At 41.9% G+C, this 24,573-nt stretch overlaps 1 protein-coding gene across 10 annotated transcripts; it reads right to left on the reverse strand.

Annotated features, from left to right (window-relative positions):
• Positions 1-3,627: 3,627 nt before the first annotated feature.
• Positions 3,628-23,782, reverse strand: nfyc (nuclear transcription factor Y, gamma). Of its 10 annotated transcripts, none has more exons than XM_026350189.2 (12): positions 18,253-19,682; positions 17,951-18,054; positions 12,818-12,927; positions 12,588-12,659; positions 11,139-11,252; positions 9,318-9,413; positions 8,014-8,190; positions 6,481-6,549; positions 5,875-6,033; positions 5,459-5,563; positions 5,310-5,369; positions 3,628-4,885 (listed from the first exon to the last, which is right to left on the reverse strand). In XM_026350189.2, exons 3-12 carry the CDS (start codon positions 12,914-12,916, stop codon positions 4,766-4,768), a joined length of 1,071 nt encoding a protein of 356 aa, XP_026205974.1. In that variant the 5' UTR covers positions 12,917-12,927; positions 17,951-18,054; positions 18,253-19,682; the 3' UTR covers positions 3,628-4,765. The 10 variants fall into 10 exon arrangements, with proteins under 10 accessions (XP_026205974.1, XP_026205972.1, XP_026205969.1 ...); XM_026350187.2 differs by lacking the exons at positions 17,951-18,054; positions 18,253-19,682 and adding exons at positions 14,425-14,644; positions 14,740-17,918; XM_026350184.2 differs by lacking the exons at positions 17,951-18,054; positions 18,253-19,682 and adding an exon at positions 23,686-23,782.
• Positions 23,783-24,573: the final 791 nt, after the last annotated feature.

A 24,573-nucleotide genomic window follows, 5' to 3' on the forward strand; every position in this document is an offset into this window, starting at 1 on the left:
CAGTTCTCTACTGAACTGTATTTATTCCTTTTTGAAACACACTTTACTACCATCAGACAGAAACCAAGGCTACGTTCACATCACCTGCTGAAAATCTGTTTGCATCCAAGTGAGTCAGATCAGATTTTCTTTCACAGAGGTGTGGACAAAGTGGTCCGACATCTAGCGTCACTTCACTTACCTTCTCATGTTGCTAACGGCTTGTTTTACCTGTGTTTAAAAAATTAACTCTGTAATAAAATTGCTTTATATTTGGAATTATGGTCAATGGAGAAACATTGCTTGGAGCTTATTGGATGATTTCGGCTTTTTTCAGTGACTTGAATCACCTTTGTTTCCTGTTTTGATGCTCAGTTTGAGCTTCAGCATGTCAGTAAGGACTGGGCCTAAGTAAAAGTAACAGTTCACTAAGTGAAGAGACCATCAAACAGTAGAGTTCTGTGGATCCTGTACTGGGGTCCTCCCAGTTCAAGCCTGTCTCTGTTAGCCTGGCTTCTATTCCTCTTCCAGTTTCTCTCCTCCTCTCCATCTTTCAGCAGCTAAAACCAGGCCAGGCAGCAACAGAGAAAGAAGGTGTCAACGGGTAGGCCAGCCCTGCTCATACCCTCAGGGATTTACATCAAAGTTTTACAGAGGCAAAGCCATGCACGCCCTCTTTCTAAAACAGTACTAGGCCTGCTCCAGTGTTACTTTCATCCAGTAATCCGCACTCAGAGCTGGTCAGAGTATTCAGCGTGGCCCATGACAACACACAACAGCTGAGGAAGGTCAGACTGTAAAATGTGGAACGAATAGATCAATGCACAAATGTGCACGACCACGACATAAGAAAGTGCCCACATGTAAACACATTTGGTGGCTGGAATTACAGTAAAGTTGGGGATGACCCAGAGCAGACTCTAGGACCCGGTGTTCAAGCCCAGCTCGTCTCTCTTTGTTGTTTTTCCACTACACTTTTCACTTACGCCTCTCCGAGGCTGCTGAGTTCCGGGAGTCGACAGCCACTCAGGGAATCTGTGGGAACTTAAAAATACTCACATCAGCAATTGTGCCGTGCACATACAGTAGTACAGTGCTAACTCGCCCTGTCTGATCCCCCCCCCGCCCCCCACGGCCTTTTATTTCTGCTGTATAGTTGGATGTTTACTTGCTCTCCTTAATGGTTTTCCCAGACCACACTTTTGTTTGCCTTTATTTCATCTCTCCTCTGCTTTTTATCTGTTTCCCTCCTTTTAACACTTGACTTTTCCTAATGGAAAACTTCAGGGGGACGAAGACAGAAGACACTGTTGATGTAGTGTGTTGGTTTAATGTTGTGATAAAGTCTGGTTAAAGTCTTCGGCGAAACGAATGACATCGTGTCAAACAGTGCCGCGTTTGCAGCAGGAACCCCCACTGAGCAACGCACTGCAACTTTCAAATAGACGCTGTGAAATGTCAGCCAATGAGAGGCAGTTTTCCTGTGTGGATCTGACCATGTGCCACTCAACAACATGTATTTGTACAAGTGTCAACCACAACATCCAGTGAATGGGTCGGGAAATTACAGTAGTCTGAGTGGAGACCTTTCTCAGTGGCTTATTCATGAGCAGTCAATAGATCCTTTGTAGCTTGCTCTAGGTGTTTTTTTACCGACATGACTGAGCACATTCAGTCATTGTGCAGCATTTTACAAACAGCGACTGCCTCACTCTCACCAGGCAGAAACACCCCTGACCTACGTCTTTAAAAACACTGAGTCAATACACAAGCAGCAATATTGAAAAGTGTTTAACATGGCTGGTTGTAAAACATATAGAATTCCTTACAGCTTAAACCAGTCCATCGAGCATTAACGGTCAGATTGATGATTCTTTTGAAAGGAGACACTCCTGAGTTTCTTGACTGTATCCTCATCCCAGAGTCCTGCGCACTCTGAAGGAGCTTTACTTCACTGTATGTGTGTGCATTCACCCTGCCCTCATCTCTGGGCCAGTCTCCATGCCCCTGCTGATAATAAACACCTCACAGCATGATGCTGCCTCCACCATGCTGCACCACAGAGGTGATACTAGCCAGATGACGAGCTGTGCCAGGTGTTTGTCCAACATACCAATTGGACTTCTGTCCCTTTGAAAGAAAACTATTCATTACTCTTACAAACAATATCTTAGGTTTATACTTTGATGTAATGATTTTCAATGCAGGGAAAAACAGAACTGTTACTGACCATGGACCCTAAGCTTCTTGTAATGAAAGTAAGTGATAAGAGAACTGTCACGTTATTCTTACACAACACTGACATGCCAGAACATGGGAAAAGCTTGCATTATGGTTTGATGGTGATTAAAAGAAACGCTCCTGACACCCCAGAAAGAGAGAAAAGAGGATCAAACACAAGCCCCATCTAAGCCAGCGTCCATTCCTTTTATGGGTTTGCCACAGACTTGGTGAGACCAACTGGTGTTGTGGCCCAATCACACGGCTCAGGCCACAGCCCAGGCAGTCAACCTCAATTCATCTGGCCAAGGTTGCCTTGATCTGACCAGATGAGCCGGCCAAGAAAAATACCATCAGACAATCCTTTTCACGCTCGACTTAAGCTCAAACATTCTCACAATCCTCGGTCCTCTTATTAGACAGAGCTGAGCATGAGTCTGCACACATTAATGCAGTTATTGTTCGGTGATTAAGTCGATTAAGAAACAGCCCTCCAGTTTGAGTAATGTTTACTTGTGGCTCTGACTACCGTTGCTTAATCAGACAATTGGGTGCTGGGTGGGAAAAGGAACTTCAAAGTTATACTTGCAACTTTTGAACTTTTCCAACGCTGATGTGACCTTCTACTTAGGGTAGAGTAAAATATGGCGAGTACCATGCTTCTATTGGCCTTTCTGATTTTCTGTTGCACCATAATTACTTCTCTTCCTTTTAAGATTTAGGTTGGATAAGGAATGCAGTCTGATCTCGTAGGAGCTGAGCAGTCTCCAGCCAAATAACTCGTGACTCTATTGTTAACTACTTGCCCTTTGTGGCACATGAACCTTTTCCAGCACTCAAGGAGAGCAGCAGAAATAAGATTAGTGGTGTTTACGTAGTCTTGTTCGGGTGCAAAGTGGGTGGATATTGACTGCATTTCTTGGCCAGATTGCTTCTGTGCACTATGGATATGTCTGTGCTCCTTAAACAATGCCCCTGCTGAAAAACTGCACACCTGTGTTTGGTAATAAATCAGGTGCACTAACACAGTCTATCAGCGGCTTTAAAGTTTTTAACCAAGTGCTGCCCCCCTGTGGCCATTTGGAAAATCAACACAAGCTTCACACAATGACCAAAACCTCCAATATTTAAAATACATCTTAATATTGATTCTATTTTATACCTATTATTATTAGATATGTTTTGCCAGAAATTCGATAATGTCAAAGTTGGGCTCTGGTGATGAGATGTGTCTACCTGGACAGTCAGTAGTAGGGTGACTGGTTGGTGCAGGTCCTATGTCTTGGTGCACACAATAGCAATGTACTTAGCCCAGCTGGTAGAGCAGCAGTATATATTACATATATTTATAAACACACATTTAAAATAAAACACCTAAAAATAGAAAACAAACATCAGTGCTTGCCGCCACAACACCACTAACAAATTACTATAAAAACAGGACTCTTACGTTTTTTTATTATTTTTTTTTGTCACAAAAAGTGAAGTCTGTTTACAAAAAAAGAACATCAAAAATAAAATGTACCTATCTAGTGCATGTCATGCTGCCAGTTTGAACTACATGCAAAAACAACAATGAGAACACTGATAATAATCATTACTGTACACAAAATGATGGGAAAGATCAAAATCAAAACTGTTATATTGAGGGAAAAAAAGAGCTTTATAAAAAGGTGTTTTGATCCAGACTGAGCCATGTTTGTACACGAGACTTAAACCAGGGCAAAGAACTCAACAATCACCTGGTAAAACTGCATAGAGGCAGAGAAGAGCTTCCCCGCTCTAAAGACAAAGGGGTGCAGAAACAAAGTGAAAGAAACACAGGTGAAGACTGTGGTGTGGGTGCTTGAAACACAAACACACCACACATAGTTAACCTATACAGCTTGAAGCCCTTACAACAAAGTCATGCTTCATTATCAATGTGGAAAAACAATACAACAGAGAATTTACATGAAATTATCAGTGAACCTTATAACCTCCCTTACATTGAGTTACTGTAAAAGTGATATCTGAGGTATATGGCTTCAATTCATACAATTACATGGTAAACAACGGAGACAGTTTGACTCATGTCACCAGAAGGAAAGCAGGAGGTGAGGAATCCCATGACTTCTTACAACCACAGATAAGCCAAGAGCAGGCCATGTAGACAGAGACAGACACGTCCTCAACGAAAGGAAGGTGCCAATGACACACACTTTATAATGTTTTAAATGTTTGAAGGACAGAGTTTGCCTCTGGAGAGCCTGCTGACTGTGGCAATACATGCAAATTTTCTCTACAAATGTGTGTGACTAGAGTACAAAAATGTAAACTGTACCTAAGCATGGATACAATTAAACGTGATTGTAAAAGAGTCATCAATGTCCCTTTGGTTTTTGATCCAGTGTACTAAATTTATTACAAACAATGAGTCTTACAAGATTTCAGGTGTCTCTTCTGAATGAGCAGTACTTAAAAATCAATGTTATCAAGCCTCCTTCGTCCAAGCTGGTTGCATCTGTCGGCATCACATAGGCTGGTATGCGTGTTGTGTGTGTGGAGCAAAGGTTGTTGGTTGGGCTCAGTCGGTGCTGACCTGTGTGACCTGTGCGTCAGCTGTCTGGTTGGTGGACTGAATGAACATGGGCTGGGTCAGTTCCTGTCCTGCTGGCATCGTCACCTGCTGAATCTGATACAACTGCTAAAGAACACAGAGACACAAAGAGTGTGAAGTATAAAGTTGGATTTTAACAGGATGGTATTCTTCAATTTTGACAGCTCAGGGAGTGATTTAGGTTATTTGAAAGATAAATCACATTTTAGCTTGTTGTGTTAGATATTGTATTCATGGTTTAATAATTACATTTCTGTCTAATACCGATTTGTGTCTGTAATGCACTGCTGCTGTTGACTATCTTGGTCAGCACTCTATATATTTACCTTTGTTGAGGCCTGTATCGTTAAACAAATGTTACATTAATTGTATTTTCCTTCAAGCAGCATATGTCAGATGGTTAGGAGCTGGTTGTGTGTGATGAAACATATAAAAGATTCAATATGTAGATGTAATGTACCGGTCATTGCTACAGTTTCGACACACTGGCTATATTTATTGCATTTGTTACCTGTCCATCAGTAAACTGGTTGAATTGCTGCTGTCCTTGCTGTACTTCTGTCTGCGTGATCTGAAAATCAAAACAAATGAACAGTGTAAATGACTAGACATCAGATTATTTGTTATCTGAATGCTGAATTTTATTAGCATGATTACTACCTGCTGGGTGTTGGCAAGAGTCTGAATTTGTCCTTGGACCACTTGCGCTCCAGAGACAGGCTGCGCTAGACGAATGTATTGTAGCTGGCCTGTGTTTAGTTGCACCTACAGTCAGTCAACACAAGGGGGGGACAAAGTTTGGTTTAGTGTAAAGGTCATTTGAACAAAGAGGTCACAGCCATTTTGCTCACAGCAATGAGAATCATTCACTCTCCTCTGGTGAATTGTTAACGTCCTAAAACTCATTTATGATAAATCCCATTACACAGTGAGGGATAGATTAACCTTCTACAGCCATTTTGTCCATTTATACCTAAAAGTTTCCATTGGCCTTTTTATCCAGTGATTGAGCTTCTTCACTCCATCACCAATCCCTCCCCTAATTGCTTTTTTTGATCAGTGATGCCATATATTACCGGGATTTGCTGGATCTCTCCAGTATTGGTGATGATCTGCTGCATGACCTGCATGGTCTGGCCCTGGGCTTGAGCTGTCTGAGCTTGGCCCTGGGCTGCTGCGGCCTGGACAATCTGTACCTGTTGGCCCTCACCCACCTGCATGGCCACCGGGGCACTCTGACAGAGAGCAAAGAAGAAAGAAAAATGGAAAAAAAGCAAGAGAGAGACAGACATAACACATTAATAGTTGAACAACCTGGTACGGAAATGCAGTTTATGATTGACTTCATTTAACCAAACACTAACTTCCCTGGAAACATTTTAACAAACAGCACGATGCTCATATATACTTCAGTTTTACAAGTCTGTTAAAAGATCATCTGGCAAGCACAAAAGATATAGGGACAAAAGGTGACCATGCACGTTTCAAGGCTTCTCTTTCTGTTCAGCCTGTAACACTATCCAGCAAAGGCCACCTAATCTCAAGCTGCAGTCACCCCTACAGACCTCAGTCATCTGAGCAGGACAGAGCTTGTGGGCAGCAGTCGTCTGCAAATCTGTGGCAAAACGTGATGCCCTGTATGTAAGCTTAGTTAGTGAACATATAAATGCATGTGTGTTTACCGTGATGGGTGTGCCCTGTGATTGCACTTGCACTTGCTGCAACTGCTGCATGGTGGCACCTTGCAGCATCTGATGGCCGACAGCGACAGAATAGAATGAGAAAATGAGAAAAAGGCACACAATGAGAAAGCAGCAGTTGCAACAACTGAACACGTGAGTGTAAGCATGTGTGACTGTGGCATGAATGCATAGAAAGCTTAAGTGTTAACACAGCAAACACTTGACATATAAGCAGCAAATGACAATTACAATGATAAAGATGCTTTGGTTTAGATGGATTTTGAAAACACATATACATGCAAGTGAATATTACAGCAGCTTCTCAAGTTAAATGAGATGCCGTAAGTACTTCAGAGAAAGATGGTGATCTGAGAGAAGAATGATTTGGTACTACAGTGACTGCTGTGTGTCCTAATACAGAAAAGAAGGATAGCGGGGATGTATGATGTGTCCCAAAAGCATAAACCAAATACCTATTTAGAGAGGTACAATTTAAACATTTCACTTATTACCTCAAGGCCCACCTTTTTAAAATAGTACCATGTAAATAGTCTACAATGAGGTCTACATTAGGTGAGTGTGACAGTGTGACCTCCCTGCTCTCAGCAGGGACTGCAGCAGAAGCAGCACTAGTGAATCAGGCCAGGTCTAAATGAGTATGACAGCTCAGCTAAAGGCAGTCTGCTGAAGCAGCATGAAGCACCACAGTAGCCCAGCAGCACAACTGCATAACATGTAGAGACTAAGCTGGAGAAAGAAAAGTAGGAGGAATGAGATAAGTGGAAAGAGAGACAACTGAATGTAAATATGGATGTTTGTTATCTTACTGGGGGATGGAAACACTTGTATTCCAAGAGGAAATGCATTCTCCCCAATACACTGTGTGTTTTTGTAACTGTGCGCTCAGGACTTGGTTCCAATAAGAAACAGGTATTGATTTCCAGTTTTTGTTTCTTCCAGTTTATTTTTCTGCAGCTATAACAAAAAACACTACTAACTGTGAGGATGCTGAACAGGAAATAAGCAAAAGTGAAAGTCTGGTGTTTCAGAATGAATTTTATTTTAATGTTGATGACACATTTTCTCCCTTTCTGCTTCTATACCTCACTTAAAGGCAAAAGGTGCACTGTTCAGAAACTCAAACACAAGTTACACATTGTATGTTGCTGTATGTTGACGTTTGTTGCTTAGTTACTTCTGCTGGTTGGCTTCTAAATGTGAGATAGAACTAATGACAGTAAAGCCAGATGTGATGACCAGAGTTACCTTTTTCAGCAGACTGGGTGGAGTTGAAGATGTGCTACTTAACACTACAGGGGATGGGAAATCCTCCATGTTACACGCACACAGGCATACGATCTCAAATAGAATATCTTTAGGTCTGTCTCTCAACTGCAGTCTTTAATTCACACTGCTATCATGCTCATATTTAGCTGTGGTTTTATTTTGTTGTTGTTTGTGTGTGTCATCTATACTCTGAAGTGCTTGTGACAAAGCATGTGAAGAGCTCTTCAAACAAGGTGTTAGTGGTACCTGTCCTTGCTGCGGCTGTGCAATGATGATCTGTCCTGGCTGGATGGTTGTGGCTGTTTGTGCGCCAGGTTGCTGCCCTTGTTGTGCTCCCTGCACCTGAACAGCTCCGGGCTGCTGGGCCAAGGTGAAGTAGTACTGCACTGGCTCGGCAGGAGCAACTGACTGACGCATCTCCTCCTGAGGATGAGAAACACACATGCAAACACAAACATCGAAGGAGGCCTATCAGTTCATTACATCTCCATAAATTATTTTTGCAGGTGTAACGGTAGAGGAGAGCAGGTCTGATAAATAACTGATGGGACGTGGCTAGGGAGGAGTAATGTAATCTGGATGTAAGATCCATTACAAGCATCATACTGGTCAATAGCATAGACTGCTGGAGCCATTCTGGGCTGAATGTGGTCAACAGTCAGGAGCAACTGACACAGCACACTGACTCTAATGTAATATAGCAATGTTAAAAGTAATGCTATGACAGCTGTTGATCAATGTGTGAAAAAGCTCTCTCCCTGTCCGTCCTCTTTCAGGGTCAGCCACACATACAGCGTGCAGTGTCAGAGTTATTTAGGATTTGGTTTACTCAGCACATTGCAGTAGGATGAATGTTTAGCTGGAAATTAACCCATTTCTAACAATTCACACATATTTTATCAATAAACAGTGACGTGTGTTATTAGTTTCATGGCTGACTAATGAGCAGGGCTTCATCTTGATGAGGTTTCTCCATCACCAGAAGCGTAAACACCCCTCTCCCAGCTCCATGACAACACAGCTGAGAGTGTAGGATGTTTACATGCCTGGAGACAGTCTACCTGACAACACATTTAAATACCTCACTCTTCCATCTGGTAAAGAAATGTTTACGCTTTCACCCTCTCAAATCTTAAATGTAAGATGATGTTTTCTATTGTTATCCTAATTGTTTTATTTCCTGTTAGATGGTGCCTTTTAACACATACACACACAGACAAAGACACACACTAGTAACTATTAGCTACTAAATGACACAACTAGTATCATTGGTTGAGGTTACTGTTGGCCGTCAGAGGCAATAAGATGCTGCAAACATCCGACTGAAAGCCCTCACTGTCCAAGCCCCAGCTTCCAGTCAAGGATGTTTACAGCCCCTCCAGGTTGCCAACAATCAATAAACACCTTAGATGATGACCCAAACACTGAGCCCTTTTGCTTACGCCAACATTATTGTGTAAGCAAATTATTTCCAAGAAAACCTTGGATACACCAGTGGCTTGCCTATCGTGGTGCAGGTAATAAGATCCCGGAAATGTGCGCTTCCCTACCTGCCGTTTAGGTGGCTTCAGGTCGTCCCGGGGTACAATGTCAATCAGGAAGTCAAACTGGTCGAACTTCGTTATTGCCATGGCAATATCATTCCTCTGTAAAAATAAAAGACACAGTAGGTCAAGTGATGAGGTTCAGAGTTACATTATACTAACTCAACAGATACAGTAATCTATATGCAAACAAGCTGCAATGTCTAAAGTTAACTCTCTTTAAACGGCAACACGGGAGGCTACACTTGAACTGAAAAAGGTTTTGGGACTGTCTCATTAAGTTAACTTTGCCTCTGACAATCAGTGACAGATGCTTTTCAAACTGCTTTTTTAGACAACAATTTATTAATTGATTGATTTATTGAAAAAAATGCTGGCAGAATAATCAACAATGAAACCAGCTACCCTAGAACCACAATCATGCACTTGAATGTGTGGGATGATGAACAGGAATGACATTTTGCTTCTCTTGTGACCACACGTTCTGCTGCTACACACCAGCCTATGTCTACAGCAGTGTGTTGTCTCTGTGGAATTTTCCACAGGATATTGGCTGTCAGGACCCCCTATTGTGACCCCACACTAGAGCCTATTTATAGTAGGTTGATTAATATCTGGTAACACTAGGTCACATCTACACTTGTTCTATTGATGAGCGTTGCTACAGTCATCCCAATTGGCATGGCCTCTTCACAACAGCACTGTGTGTGAAATGTGGAAATAAAGAACTAGGTTTTTTCTGACTTAGAGAAAACTAACACATAGCTAATACATCATCTGTGGTGTAAATTGTAACATGAAAACCTGCACGGTGAATGAAATTTCTATTTAAAGCATACAGTGTAGAGTCCAGACAACAGAAGGTTTCAAGCTAAATGATTCTGAGATACAGCAAAGTGAACACACTTCCAAATAAGGCGTTTAATTTAAGACTAATTTTAATTTAAGTGTGATGAGAGTGATACCATTGTCTTTTTTTTCAGTTTCTTTTTCTACCTGTTTTCGCATATACACACCCTTATTTATATATATATATATATATATATATATATATATATATATATATATATATATATATATATATATATATATATATATATATATATATATATATATATATATATATATATATATATATATATATATATATATATATATATATATATCCGTGGGCTGCTAATCTCTCAGAACTATGTGAATGGATAAAGTGGACTTAAGGGATTTCATGTTCTGCTTCACAGATCCCTCTCTTGACATCCAGGTAAGACAAGCTCTAGCCTGATTTTCCCAACTGTTACCATCAGTGCTCTCAAATTCCCTGCTTCCTTTTCCCTTCGTATTATTCCAGAGTCCATCTTATTCAGCTTTGGGACGGCAGAACAGGCAAAATGGCACCACAGGGAAAAGTGGGTCACTGGTGCCCGTCTGGCTGTGCTTTCAAAGTCAATGAAGGGAGAAAGAACTAAACAGAGGAAGAGACCTCAAGGGGATTGCTGGTATGGGACCCCTGCATGCACACATGCGTGCACACACATACACGCAAAGGCACTTAGTGAGTAGAAAGCAACAAACCAAAAAACAGCCAACTGAGGCAAAGGTGTGGGAGAAGCATTAAAAGGAAAAAGATGGCTGAAGGGTACAGAAGGAAAAAGAGTTGTAGTAGAGGGATGTGACAAGTCCAACGAAGAGGACAGAAAAGGCTGAATTGTGAACAGCGTCAAAACCTATTAATAGGTCAACAGAATTCTTCAACTGAAGTGTGACTGAATAAAAAGGTAAAACATGTTATACAAGGAGGAGTTCATACAACTCAAGAGTGTGTCTGACCTGTAGTGTGCGTCTCTTGTTGTCCTCCGTGTGGATCCATGCTCTGAGGGTGAGCTCTGTGATGAAGATCTGAGCTGCCTTGGCAAAAAGGACTGGAGCCTCTGCACTAATCATCTGTACAGAAGTGATGGAGTAACACTTGGTTAAATACACCCACAGACTGCTAAACATCAATCACACGCCAACTACAAGATATAAGTGCTATAAAATAAGAAATAAATGCATTAATTTGTTTAAAAACTATTTTGCTATTTTTAGATAACAATTATTTTAATTACATTTTTAAGTAACATTAAAATCTTCAAATCCTAAACAACAACAACTCACCACTGGTCTGCAGGCTTCTGGTAGCAAATTACTTAGTTCATTTCTTCATATTAATTGCATTCAGACCAACTTCACATTAATGTAAAGCTTAAATGTAGAGGACTGTATTAATACTAACATGAGCATTCAAGTATGCACTGGAAGCTGCTGTGTCAGGGCTGACAGAAGGGTCTTGTCTCCAGATATGTTAATGATCTCCTGATCTCTTTACCACTTTAAGCCGCTGCTTAACTAAGGGGATAGTGTTCTTGACACGACACCAACAAGCCACCTACATATACACAATACACACGTTCGAAGGCTCTGTCTTGATCTGGTGTAACTCTCTAGCTAGATGCAGCTGACAAATGTTGAAATGTTGAGCTAGGCACATCACACAAAAGCCAGCAACCACTTGAACACATCTGAAAGACTGGTATTACTATCCAGGTGTACTTGAAGCACCAAGTAAAAACAAGCTCAATACAATTCTACTTATTTGTTTATTTTACCTAAATGGTCTTTTACATAACCTACATCTTGTAGCAATATAGAACATGTTTTTCAAAGTGACCAAAATTGGAAAAATTGGAAGTAACTGAACAGTGATTGAACAGCTACCTCTAATGGCTGCAGTGCCCATTTTTTCTCAAAAGGGACATTACCAGCTACTTGCTACGCAAACCCTTTTGTAATTATTTAATGATGCTCGATTATTCCTGTATGCACACTGTTAATTTGTTTTCATGGAAACCTATTTGATATAAATAATGGCTTTCTTATCAACAGACACTGCTGAATGTGCAACAGCTAATAATATGTTTCCATAATAAAATAATCTTTGCTGTGGTATAACAGCCCATTCATGGAAACTGAGTGGTCTGAGCACTAGAGGAGCCCACATAAAGGATCATAATTCTTAAGGCTTAAGGCAATAGAAAAAAACTGCAATGCTTGCTTCTCTTGCCATTTTTAATCCAGTTTTACTTTTAAGAGAACATTCCTCTCAAGTGTCATATGGTTGGTCATGTCTGACCTATTAATTTCATGAAGACAACAGTGTGGCAATGTAGTTACCATATCTACACACAACTCCCTAAAAACAAATATTTAGTTATTTGGGTTAGTTATTTTTGATCTTACTTTCACGTCCTCATCCAGCTTCATGATTTTCTTGATTCGAGCCAGAGGCAACTCCTGTACACGAAAATCCTTCTGAAAATAACAGATGGGTGTTGAGTCAGAAGACAAAGAACAAAAAGTGTGCCTTTGTTTTGTATATTTGTTTTAGTGCAGGAGACTTAAGAAGCTTTAATCGCAGTGTTCATCTTGCTGGTATGTGTGTCTTTTCTGTTTCGGTAGGTGGAACATACCACAGTCAGGTTCCTGATCTCCTCCATGACACGAGGCCAGAAGGACTGCAGGGTTTGCTGGGCATCGGTCGAACCGGCTCCAAAAGCATCTGCAGACATCCTCTACTCTGCTGCATGGATGAATGACAGAGGAGGAGAGAGGGCAAAGTAAAAGGTGAATTATTAGAAAGAAAAAAAAACAGACATGAAGTGACTTGAAGTTTTAGACACTCAGGACAGGTCATTCGCTAAGAACAAAGGACTACTGCATCAGTCCAAGTCAGGCCTGTACTGTCCAGAGTTACTCCTGTGTGTCAGAACCACATATCCTATCACAGCCTATAATTATAATACAGTGAAATCTAAAATAGAGCCCCATCGGGTTTCTATTCTTATCCTTGTGGGATGTTGCCCAAAACCCACCACCAAACTGGTTGCACAGTCCCTGATTATGAAGGGCTCTCTCAACTTTGTCACATAGCTGCACCTCCACAGTTGACTTGCAGCATGTTAGGTGCAAGTCAACTGCTGCTGTTAACCACATGCACCGAGGATGCATGTGCATTTGTGTCATAGAGAAAAACCTCTGACAATAACTGTGCTACACCTTTTTTGATGCATACTGTGAGCACAGCTTCATGTACGTAAACTAACCAAAAGTTGTAAGATGAAATAAAAAAAATGGCATAAAAGTCAGGGATTCTACAAGGGGTCTAACGGTTTGAAAGAGGATCTAGCAGGTTACTATGGCATGCCAGGAATCTGCTGGGGGAAATATTGGCCTGCCTGTCTGAGCATGCAGAGCTTGGAGTGTCTAGATTGCACTCTTTCACTCTCTCCTTTCTTTCTAACCAAGTGAAAAGATTTAGCAGAAGGGAGAAGAAAATGAAACACTAGGAGGAAAAGAAGAGTGTGTGAAGCTACTCGAGAGAGTACCTTGTCCAGTTCAGCATTAATCCAACACTAAGACAGAGTGCCAAAGGCTTTAACACAGGGAGGTAAGAGACAGACAGGACTACAGTCAGAATGCTGTGCAAACTAGCTATATGGGTCAAACAAGACAGAAAGAGGGTGAGAGAAAGACATGACAGTACAAAGAGAAAGAGTGTTAAGAACAGGGAGGGGGTGTCTTTATCTTCTCTTTCTTTTCTTACTCTGGGCCAACAAGCATGAATGACTGCAGCTTTGGTCCAGCTGACAGACTACTACAATAAAAAAGACAGCCTTTCAAACACTCCATCCAGTACCTCCCCCTCTAGGTTCTGTTACATCCCTTTTGTGAGGGATCGTTATGAGTTTGGGTCCACGTCAGTGTCTTTAAAACATACCAGTTAAGTGCAGTTGTAAATATTTTATAGTGATAATTCAGTAAATCAGAAGGCAGACCCTGTCCTGGATTGATTTTGGACAGGAAAGACAGCTTCTGGGGGAGCTATGGAAGTTACTAAATAATATAGAAGGAACACTGCCGCATCCTGTTCTGTCAATTCAGTTTTTCGACAGAGAGTAGCCTAAATCAATGAGACAGAATGGCGAGGGGGGTGGGGATGGGGATTGGTGGGTAGTGGTGGCTTTATATAAATCAATCAGGACGCTTGTAGCTATGGCATGCCAGGCTAGTGATTGACCTTGGCAATGTCTCTCCTTCTCTGTCTGACGCTCCCGTGTCCAGTTGCATTTCAAGGTTGATTGAAATCCTGCAGTCACTAGAACAATCCCAGGATTCCACTGGGCAGGGATGACTGGTGGGAATTGTAGTTTTCCTGCTTTGCCCGGTGGGTGAACTGACCTCTGACAGTTCTTTGGAGGCATCTGTGTACTTTGCAGCAGCATGACCACGCAAATAGGCTGAACAAAATAAAATCAATAAGACCCATTGATCTTGAGCACTTGATCTTGTGATAATTTTGAACAAGACAGCCTTGTGTATCTATGTGTAGTACCGGCTTGTGTGGCTCTCTTCAACTGGTAGCCTGATAAGAAACAATAATTAGGCAATTCACTTAACAGTATTACAGGCAACCATCAGGCTAATTACCATGGTAACAACGCTGTGGCCCAGAGGAAACAGCAGAGGATAGAGGAGTTAAAATAGCAAATGATTCAATTGATAAAAAGATAAGTAAAACACACAGCCCACCCCAGCTCCTTCTTCTGCTTTCTCTCCCATGTCTCTCTTCTCTGAATCTCCTGTCTTTTCTTTCAAAACAGAGAGAGTGAGAGCAGTTATTAAATCGCACAACCCCCTCTCTCTACGACCCTGTGACCTTCAATCTAAATACACAGTCATGCACTATACACACAGCATACACTGCAGCAGGAGGGAAGGGGGCAGAGGGGAAGTCAATATGCAAGAAGAAATGAGAAAGCAAGTAAGATTAGAGGCAGGCTGAAGCGCGAGAGGGGAAAAAAGAAAAAGAACATATGTGCGAGAGAAGGGCTAAGTATCAACATGCCCTTGAGCATTGTTCCCCCAGCTAGCTGGTGTCTTCTACCTACAGTAAAACAAAATTACCATATTTCCCAAGGCTTTGCATCAATGGAAAGTTTGCGTGGGAGAACGCTGATGTTAGACATACAAGTGGAGAACACAATGTATTCTGCTGACTTTGTGCAACACCTTCTATGGTCTGGGTCCAGTCGAGTTAAACAAACAGTGTGGGGCTATCCTCAGCACAAAGAAAAATCAATTTTGAAATTTCTTAAAAGCTAATAAAGGTCAACATTAAAAAAAGTTGTAAAATGTTTGGTAGTTAGCTGCAGTATGAAGTGCTGTTTGCTTCTGTGTTCTAGGCTGTATCTAATAGTCAGCTTTGAGGTTCTTCTTAAATGGAAATCTATACTAAAGAATTAGTAAAAGTTTGTTAGTCTGGTCCACTCTTTACTACTTGGTCAGAGCAGTAAGTGATTTCATGAGCTTGTTATTCTTCATAATACAGTGCATCATTCTGTACTGTGCAATAAACCTGACAAGTTCATCTCCGCTGTTTTGTTCCAAGCTGCTACTGTATGCTATATTAGGGTACATTGTGTTGTTCTGCACTATGAATCTCTCCTCTCCTCATCTCCCTGCGGTTCTGTTGTCCTTCATCAGGTCAACAAGACTGAGAGATAAGGGTGTTGGGTTTCCTACAAACTCTGTTCTGCGTGTGTTTGTGTGTCTTTGAGGACAAATGTGATGTCTGTGCTTTGTCGACATTGTCCAACACAGCAACTTGCTCTTCCTCCTTCAGCCGTTCTACGTCTCCCTTCCTGTCTCTTCTCCAGCACTTCCCATCTTTCTCTGTCACTCGTGAGTGTGTTTCTCTTCTTCTTCTGTTTCTGTCTAACTTACTTTCACCTGATCCCCCCCTCTTCCAACTTCTTAGAGCAAGCCAAAGCTGCTCCGCTTGCAGCAGCTGAATCAGCGGTAATGTTGTTCTGCCACCCCGGTCCTGCATCTCTCCTCTCTTGTTCCCTCTGTCTCGTCCTTCCCTCCCTCCCTCCTCCTCTCACTTACTGACACGTCACATTAGAGTAGCCACTTGCGGCAGCATTGCCAACTCGCTCCGAATCCGACATCACACCAATTTTTACATGAGCCTTCAATTCCTGTCCAAATAAACCTGATAGGACCTTAGGTCAATGTGAGCAGAAAGGCAGAAGACAGAAAAAAAAAGCATCCCTTAGTTGTATATGTATTGAGTTGCTTTTTCAGATTAGGAAAGGGCAAGGGGCAGAATTCAGACTAAAACTTTGCACATAGGCATAATGTAGAATAGATTTCAGATATAAATTAATTGGTTAGGGTCAAAGGTTTTGCAGTTAATTGCACTTGTTATGACCTGACAGCTGTGCAGAGCTTAATTTTGCTGAGTGCAGTTAATAGGTAATGAGCCAAGACATTTTGGGACAACCTGGAGGCCTATTTGAGACAAAAGATTGAGGTTTTCCCTGAGGCAATTGAGAATCACATTGACACTGTGCAATCTCATCCCAAACCTTTCCCTAAAGCAGGACTTCACACTGAAGCTGATTTGCACTGTGAGAAGTCACCTTATACATATATGAAGAGGCATTTGCTATAACAAATGAATGTGTAAATGTATGGCATGTGTTATAATTTGCAATAAATTTGAATTTTGAATCCTTAATCACAGAGGTACAGTTAATGTGTCTTGTTGATTTGATTAATGTATTCATTTAAGAGTGGAAAAAGTGAGTAGCTGCACTGACATGGTTAATCATTCAAATAATAAAACATAAACGGTACCTCTAGTCACAATCCAGACCACTACTTTAGTTTTTACAGTGTGTAAATAACCTCATACCTGACAAATCACAGAGGGAGGGCAGACAAGAGGAAATGAAAGAGAATTGGGTTATTTCTTTCCTACACTCAATGACCTTAAAGTAACCTACACTATTTCTCTTCATGGTTACAAACTTCAGGCTGTATAAAGAGCAAACATTTACCCACATAGACTGGTTACCACTTTGTTTCACTATAAATTATGAAATCAACTGAAAGACTTTTTTCTGAATTATACCGTACAAACTATGGCTCTTGCTACACTGACATGTCTTTAGCAAGAGGTCAGTTTTCCACATGCTACTCTGTGGAACTGTCAATGATGCAGAATGGTCGGTTCTGCTGCAAGGTTACGAAAGGTTCATATCTGCAGGGTTTTCTATGGTGTCCTGAGCAAAGAAAAAAAAAGAAACAATACAACATAAATTACCATAAACAAGGATATGTAATTGGACCCAAAGACATTAAATAGGACAGTTTAATAATTATTTACTGTACCCAATCAGATGGAAGGAGTTAGGTAGCCTAGGTAATAAAAAAATCAAACTGACAAACTCACAAATTCATTTTAAATGATGGTCATAAATCGTAAGGGGAGTATCCACAAATCCTAAACTATTAAAGCCTTCACCTTGATGAAACCAATCACAAATAACATGCAGACTGGCATAGTTACGGCATACAGGGTAAATGATCTACTTAAGCAAAACAAAAAAGTTCCCAGCCAGAAATTACAGATTAACTACTGAGACCCACATGTTTTAAACATTTTCATGGATGTTGGTGCAAATGTTTTGCAATAAAAAAAATATAAAAAAAAAACAGATAGGGTTATAATGGCGGCTATGCTCACTGTGACCTACAGTGCAACATCCCTTTGGCATGGTGGACCGAACCAGTCAACCAAACAGCACTGCAAACTTTGCCCTTGGTTCTGCTTCAAGCCAACTCCAGGAAGTGCTAGTCACTGATCTCCCAAGGTCATTTAATAGACGAGAGAGAGAAACCAGAGAGGGAGGAGGGTGAGTGAGAGAGATGAAAAAGACAAGGGGAGGGACAAGGAAAAATAGAAAAAGACAGGTTTTTCAACTTTCACTGCAGCACTTAAGTGACCCCAGTGATTCGACCTGTGTACTTTCTACACTTAATAAAATACTGTACATACTAGCTGTGTCATGTATCCTCCTTTGAGTTTCGCTTCCTCTGTGTCCTCTCATCCCCCTCTACATGTCTCCTTCTCATCGCTGACAGAGAGACTGCAGGAGCCAATCTCACATTCCTGTGACCTTCATCCAATGCTGGGCACAGTCTCTGGCGTCAAAGTAGGCAGGGCTAAAGCTACCTGCATATTACACACTGGAACACAGCTGACTCCCCCCTTGCTGCCCACACTGTCTTTAGTGACAGTGTACACATGTAAAAACACAAGGGCAAAAGAGTGAACGCACAGCAGTAGTGGTCACCTTAGTGATAAGATTAAAGGCCTAGCTACATTAAATGTGTTTGACTTACTTTTTGTATGCCCAGTGAGCCCATGGTATAGCATAGGGCACAAATGATATTCAAATCTCATGCAGACAGCAGCCAACCCTGGGATTTGGCAGCAAGGGCTTCAACTTAAAAGTTATTTTTAGTCTCCCTCTCTCAATCTCTTGCTCTCCCTTTTTCCCCAACGGGACTTTGTTTTGTCAAAAGCACCAATGGAAACTTTCAATTATGGAGCAAGAGAGGTGAGAGAAAGGGAGTTAGAAGCAAGTGAGAGAAGAGGCGCCCTCCAAAGATTCCATCAGAAGAGATCAGATCAAACTATTAGCCTCCTCTGCCCCTGAAGCTGACAGGCTGACAGTCTGTCCCATCTGGGCGTCTGGCACTGTCAGGGTGGGGGCTTGGGGGTCCAGAGGTCACTGCAACCAGCTGCACCTCCACCCCTGGGGACCCCTGACACCAAGAGTAACAACAACACTGAAAGATTTCCTTTCCGAGGTCTCAATATACACTAGATCTCCTTTCAATATGGATGCCATCTCTGTTGCTCTGCGTCACTGTCTGGCGTTAACATCTAAACAAGGACGTTGAGGAGAAAGCCGGGTCCGGACCTGCACCATGAGACACTGCAGCCACAGGCCTCTAGAAGAGCAACATCACCGAAAATAGTGCTTCTGATCACAGAGTCTAGCAGTTATGCACTTCCATACACCTGATAGCAGTGTGTCTCTATGTGTTGATCCAAACTTAAAAATACAAGCGACCAACAAGACAGACTTCAGTCTACATTGTAACTGTGGGGATGAAAATGTATTTTACTTTTTAAACACAGTGAATTCTGCAAAAATCATCAGTACTCTAATGAAGTGACACTTGAAGGACATGGAGGAAGGATAGACACACACGAAACACTCAACTCCAATCTTCCAAGGAGAGTACTACAGGACAGGAAAGGGAGGGGGACTGAGGATGGCCGTAAAGGACAGACACTGTCTCATCACTGCACAGCGTGATGGAGAAAGAGAGATCAGAAAGGCACAGAGAGAACAATTTATTTAGAAACTCAAAGCATAACCACCTTGACAAGTCTTCTCTCTATGTGTGTTTTCAGCATTCAGACTTACCTCTGTGCCCTTCATGGTGAACAGTCTGCCCTGTTGGAGCAGAGCAGAGGGAAACAGATAGCCCTGCTCAAGTCTCCTTGAGAGCAGCAGCAGCAGCAGCAGGAGGAAGAGGCACAGAGGTTGACAGAAAAACTCTCAAGCTCCTTCACTTCCTCCAGTCCCCTGATCATATCAATAGACAAAAGGCACTCTGGCTCCACTGGACAGCTTTAAAAAGGCTCTTAGCCCGGACACACAGAGCAAGCCCCCCTTCTTCTACCCCTCCCCCCTTCTCTCTCCCAAACTCCTTTTACACATTGCCCCGTCTCCTTCAGCAGCCCCCCAGCGTCCACCTCCTGACTAAATAGCCCAGTCTCTCGTGTTTCTCTTCTGACCAAGTCCCCTCAACTCCTCGACCTTCTCACTTTCTCTCTCCTTTTCGCCCTCTAACCTTTCTCCCTCTCTCTAGCCAGTGACCCTTGCGTTTGTCTTTAAGCTGACCCCTGGCCTGGTGGAGAGAAGAGGGTGAGGGAAGAGAAAAGCAGCACAGCAGCAGGCAACAGCAGGCAAACAGCGGCACTCCCGACTCACAGACAAAAATCTCTAGCCTCCTTCCCCTTTAACATTCAAGAGTAATCAATCTAGCATGCTACATGATACTTAAACTCCGCCTTACACCCAGCTCCCACCTCACTCTAACACTTGCAACCAATGAAAAGAAAGGGTCCTCCTATGCCACTGGATGCTGCGCACACCAATCAGCTGTGACACATCTCCTGCTCCTCCCCTTTCCTCTGCCCAACCCCCTTTTAGCGACAGCCAACTTCCTGCTCTAAGTTACCTTGAGCTGCCGGATAGGGGTCAGGGGAAAGAAAAGAGGAAGAGAGACTAGAGAGGAGAATAGGAGAAAACAGCAGATAAAGTTGTGGAAAGATCTTCGTGGAGTGTGTGCGAGTGTGTCGTCATGGTAGCTTGCCTCGGCATTGTTTGTCCTCAGGCGGTCCCTGCCTCTCCTGCTGCTGGACGAATGAGAAAGGTTCCACAGGCTGCACTCTGACAACTGCTCTCTGCTTATTTACAATGTCAAACTAAATGTCTCCCTCTGCCCCGCCTTCTCTCTGTCACTACAGGCTGGCAGTGCAGTGATGCAAGCAGCCACGCCAGCTCTAATTGGCTAAAAGAAGTGCCAGAATGGATGCCGCATGTTGCATCCACATGATCTTAAATACAAAAGCATACTAGACTCACTGTCTCATATGTGTGCAAAAGCATACATGCACATCCACACACATACATATTTTGTCCTTGCCTTCTCATTCATCCTTGCACAGTCACAGGTACACACCAGAAGCATCTAGCCTCTAACCAGTGTACTTGTTATAAAGAGATTTTTCGTACTGTTAATATTATGCTAACAGAGGAACAAAACTGTCTACTCACATGATCACTTATTATTCACTTTGAATATGAATTATTTGAATTAGACTTTATTCGACAAATACATGAAAACATTTAGTTATGCAACCAAAGCATTAATCAAGTGGAACCCAGAAATTAGTGTCAATCAAATTTACACAAAAACTAATTAGTGCAAAACACAGAGCCTTTGCATTTAAAAAAAAAAAAAAAAAAAAAAAAAACAGCAGACTAGTGAGGAGGCACAAAACAGGGGAAAAAGTGCATTTGATTCTCATCCTATTTGTGGATAAACAAGGCTTAACAGATATGGGGGAAAGTCTACAAACAAAGACATTGTTGTCTTAAACCAAAAAACCATGCTCACAGCAACTTCAATAATTAAAACGTCATCAAAAAACACGTCAGCAATGTCATACAATGCCCTTCTTGTTAACGCAACACTAATTTAATGTGTATACTATCTACACAGAAATCTTTACCTTGGAACAGAAAAACAGGACACTGCTGCTCATGTGCAACACTCACTATGTTTAATGCACCTACTGCATTAGTAATTCAACATTACGGACACCAATACTGTGTAAAGAAGTTGCAGACACTAAAGATAGGATAATAACATTTAGGCTTGAGTAGCTTCTGCCTGTTAATAATGAGCAGCACTTGTCCTGAAATCTGTACATTGCTGCAAAACCTGGCTATATGATGAGAAACACAACAAGCTTAAGAGACAGAGAAAGAGAGCAAATCTGCCCCATCAATGAAAAATCTAGAGGGGGAGGGGAACCGGAAGGATGGAGAAGGACAGAGAGGAGAGTTGTTCCAGGATGGGAGGGGTAGAACAAGTGGAGAGAGGGCGAGAGAACAAGATAGAGACTCAAGAGAAACAAAGCTAAATGTTCTCTTTTCTATTTTAGCAAGGAGCATGGGGACTTGAACAGGTACTACAGCAAGCCAGTTAATGAATAGAGTGGTATTGCACAAAGATTAATCTCTCCAGCATGGCTACCACGCCAGAGCAGTTTCCACTGTACTCTGACAACCCAAAATGCCTCACACCTGGCAAGGTCATGTGCAAATGAGACCTTCCCATGACCTGTGCTGTACATAGTTGGGAGGTTTGATCCCACTGACACTGTTTAGAGATAAACATAAACCCACAGCACCCTCAGGGAAGCCAGGCCAAGCCATGCATTCACTCACAAACAGGCAAAAATACATGCACACCTGCGAAAATAAATGGTTAGCTAACCGAACTGCACTGAGTTTCAAGCACATTCAGAGTCACTTTAACTATAACTTCTAGATTAAACAGTTAGGTAAGAACTAAACATTTGCATACTTCTACCTTAAGAGTTATTTGAGCTGTATAAAAGACTGCAAACTGTACACCCCATTTGTTTTAACTAACAACGAATAGGAAATGTTAAAGGAGCTTTCAATTTCACCTAGAGTACAGAGCAGATATATATCGTGTTGTTTTCTATACATCTTGGAGGTGAAAGAAACATTTCTGACAGGCCAAAAGCATGTATTTTCGTATTATTTATCAAAAAAACAACTAATGCACAATTGCAAGTTAGTGATGGGTGACTTTGTTCTGTCTTGAGATTGAGGCAGTTAATATCATTATTTATACTTTATAAGATAGACACATTACGTTTTATCACGAACAGGAGTGTTCCTAACACTGGACTGAGCTTTAAAACAAAAACACGGCAATAAGCACAACACATTTACTCAGCATATGGTCACTTTGTGCCTTAGCCCTTGTGTACGATGTCGTGCTTCAACTAGGTCGGTACATTATATGCCGAAGTGGCTAGCAGGACACACTGAAATCCATGCTACATCTCAAGGTAGCATTTACCTACTGACGACACTAAGGTCACTAAAATAAACGGTTGTAGTGTTAAAATGCAATATAGTACGAAACTATAACGCATCGATGACCAAATACTGCAACCTTAAACGAACACATTTAGCACTAGGAGCTAATGTTAGTGACAGTTGACCGTGACTTCGTGCTAACGTTAGTGAAGTTAATGTTAGCTTGTTGGAGGTGCACAATGGTGTGTGTTGTACAGCACCCGAGACCGTCTGCAGTGTGTGTTATTTTAATCACCACTAGACAACGAGTCCTGCCATCAGATGAAAGTTTGTAAAGCTTTCCAAAGCTAGGAAGACGCAGTCTAACCAATAAAGACAACGTTTGGATCTGTCCTTCAGACCAATCAAACCTCGGACTAGATTCCACCAATCAAGGTTTTTAGGGCTAAGTTCGTTCTGCAACTAGCGCCATTCGGGGTCCAATAGAAATGGCCAGGCCATCTCACAATCGCACAGACCGGAGCCAACATGGTGGACACAAAGCCTCAGTTTCCTGACCGTCCGTGATCCCTTCAGCGGGCCACCAATAAGCGGCTCAGAGAGCGGGGAGGGAAATGGCGCCTGTGTTTATCTTTCAAAACAATCGTCTATTGGTCAAGAACAGCAAATGAAAAGAAGCGAAGTAATTGCCCCTACTTCCACCCAACACGGGTACATTTCTCGTAAACGTTCTACACGCAAAAGAATTTTCGTTTCTTACTCACTTTGTTTTACGGGTTCGAGTGAAGTCCGGCTCAGCGTATTATTTATTTTATTTAGCTTGCAAGGGGAAACAAGATGGCTGCTTTCCGAACCGGAAAGAGTTGGACGCACAAACGCGATGACGTAAGGATTACGTTCCCTGAGCAACGGCGTCAGTTTACTACACGTCAATTTGCTAAAATTTAAATAGTCTATTATCATCGTATGAAGTAAGATATAAGTTACTTATGCACATGATATAACATAAAAATATGTTATATTGAAATAATATAAAATAATATTTCGTTGGACCACCTTTAGCTTTGGCACGCAATCATAGTGGCATGTTTCAATAAGCTTCTGCAATGTGTCAACATTTATTTCCGTCCAGAGTTGCATCTCTTTATTGATGATGGGAGAGTCGGACCGTTGCTCAAAGCTTTCTCCAGCACATCCCAAAGATTCTCAATGGGGTTAAGGTCTGGACTCTCTGATGGACAACCCATGTGTGAAAATGATGTGTCATGCTCCCTCTTTCATAATTTGAGCCAGAGGAATCCTGGCATTGTCATCTTTGAATATGCCCCTGACATCATGTAAGAACAAAATCCCTTGATGGAATAACCTGTTCGTTTAGTGTATTCAGGTAGTGAGCTGACCTCATTCTTTGGACACATAACGTCGCTGAACCTAGACCAGACCAACTGCAGCAACCCCAGATCATAACACTGCTCCCTCAGGCTTGTACAGTAGGTACTAGGCATGATGGGTGCATTACTTCACCCGCCTCTCTTTGTAGCCTGATGCTCGGGTCCCTCTGGAACAGGGTAAATCTGGACTCATCAGACCACATGACCTTCTTCCACTGAACAGTTCTCAGCCCAGTTTTAGTAGTTTCATCAATCTCCTTA

The sequence above is a fragment of the Anabas testudineus genome, chromosome 11, assembly GCF_900324465.2.
Source record: "Anabas testudineus chromosome 11, fAnaTes1.2, whole genome shotgun sequence".
Lineage (NCBI taxonomy): Eukaryota > Metazoa > Chordata > Actinopteri > Anabantiformes > Anabantidae > Anabas > Anabas testudineus.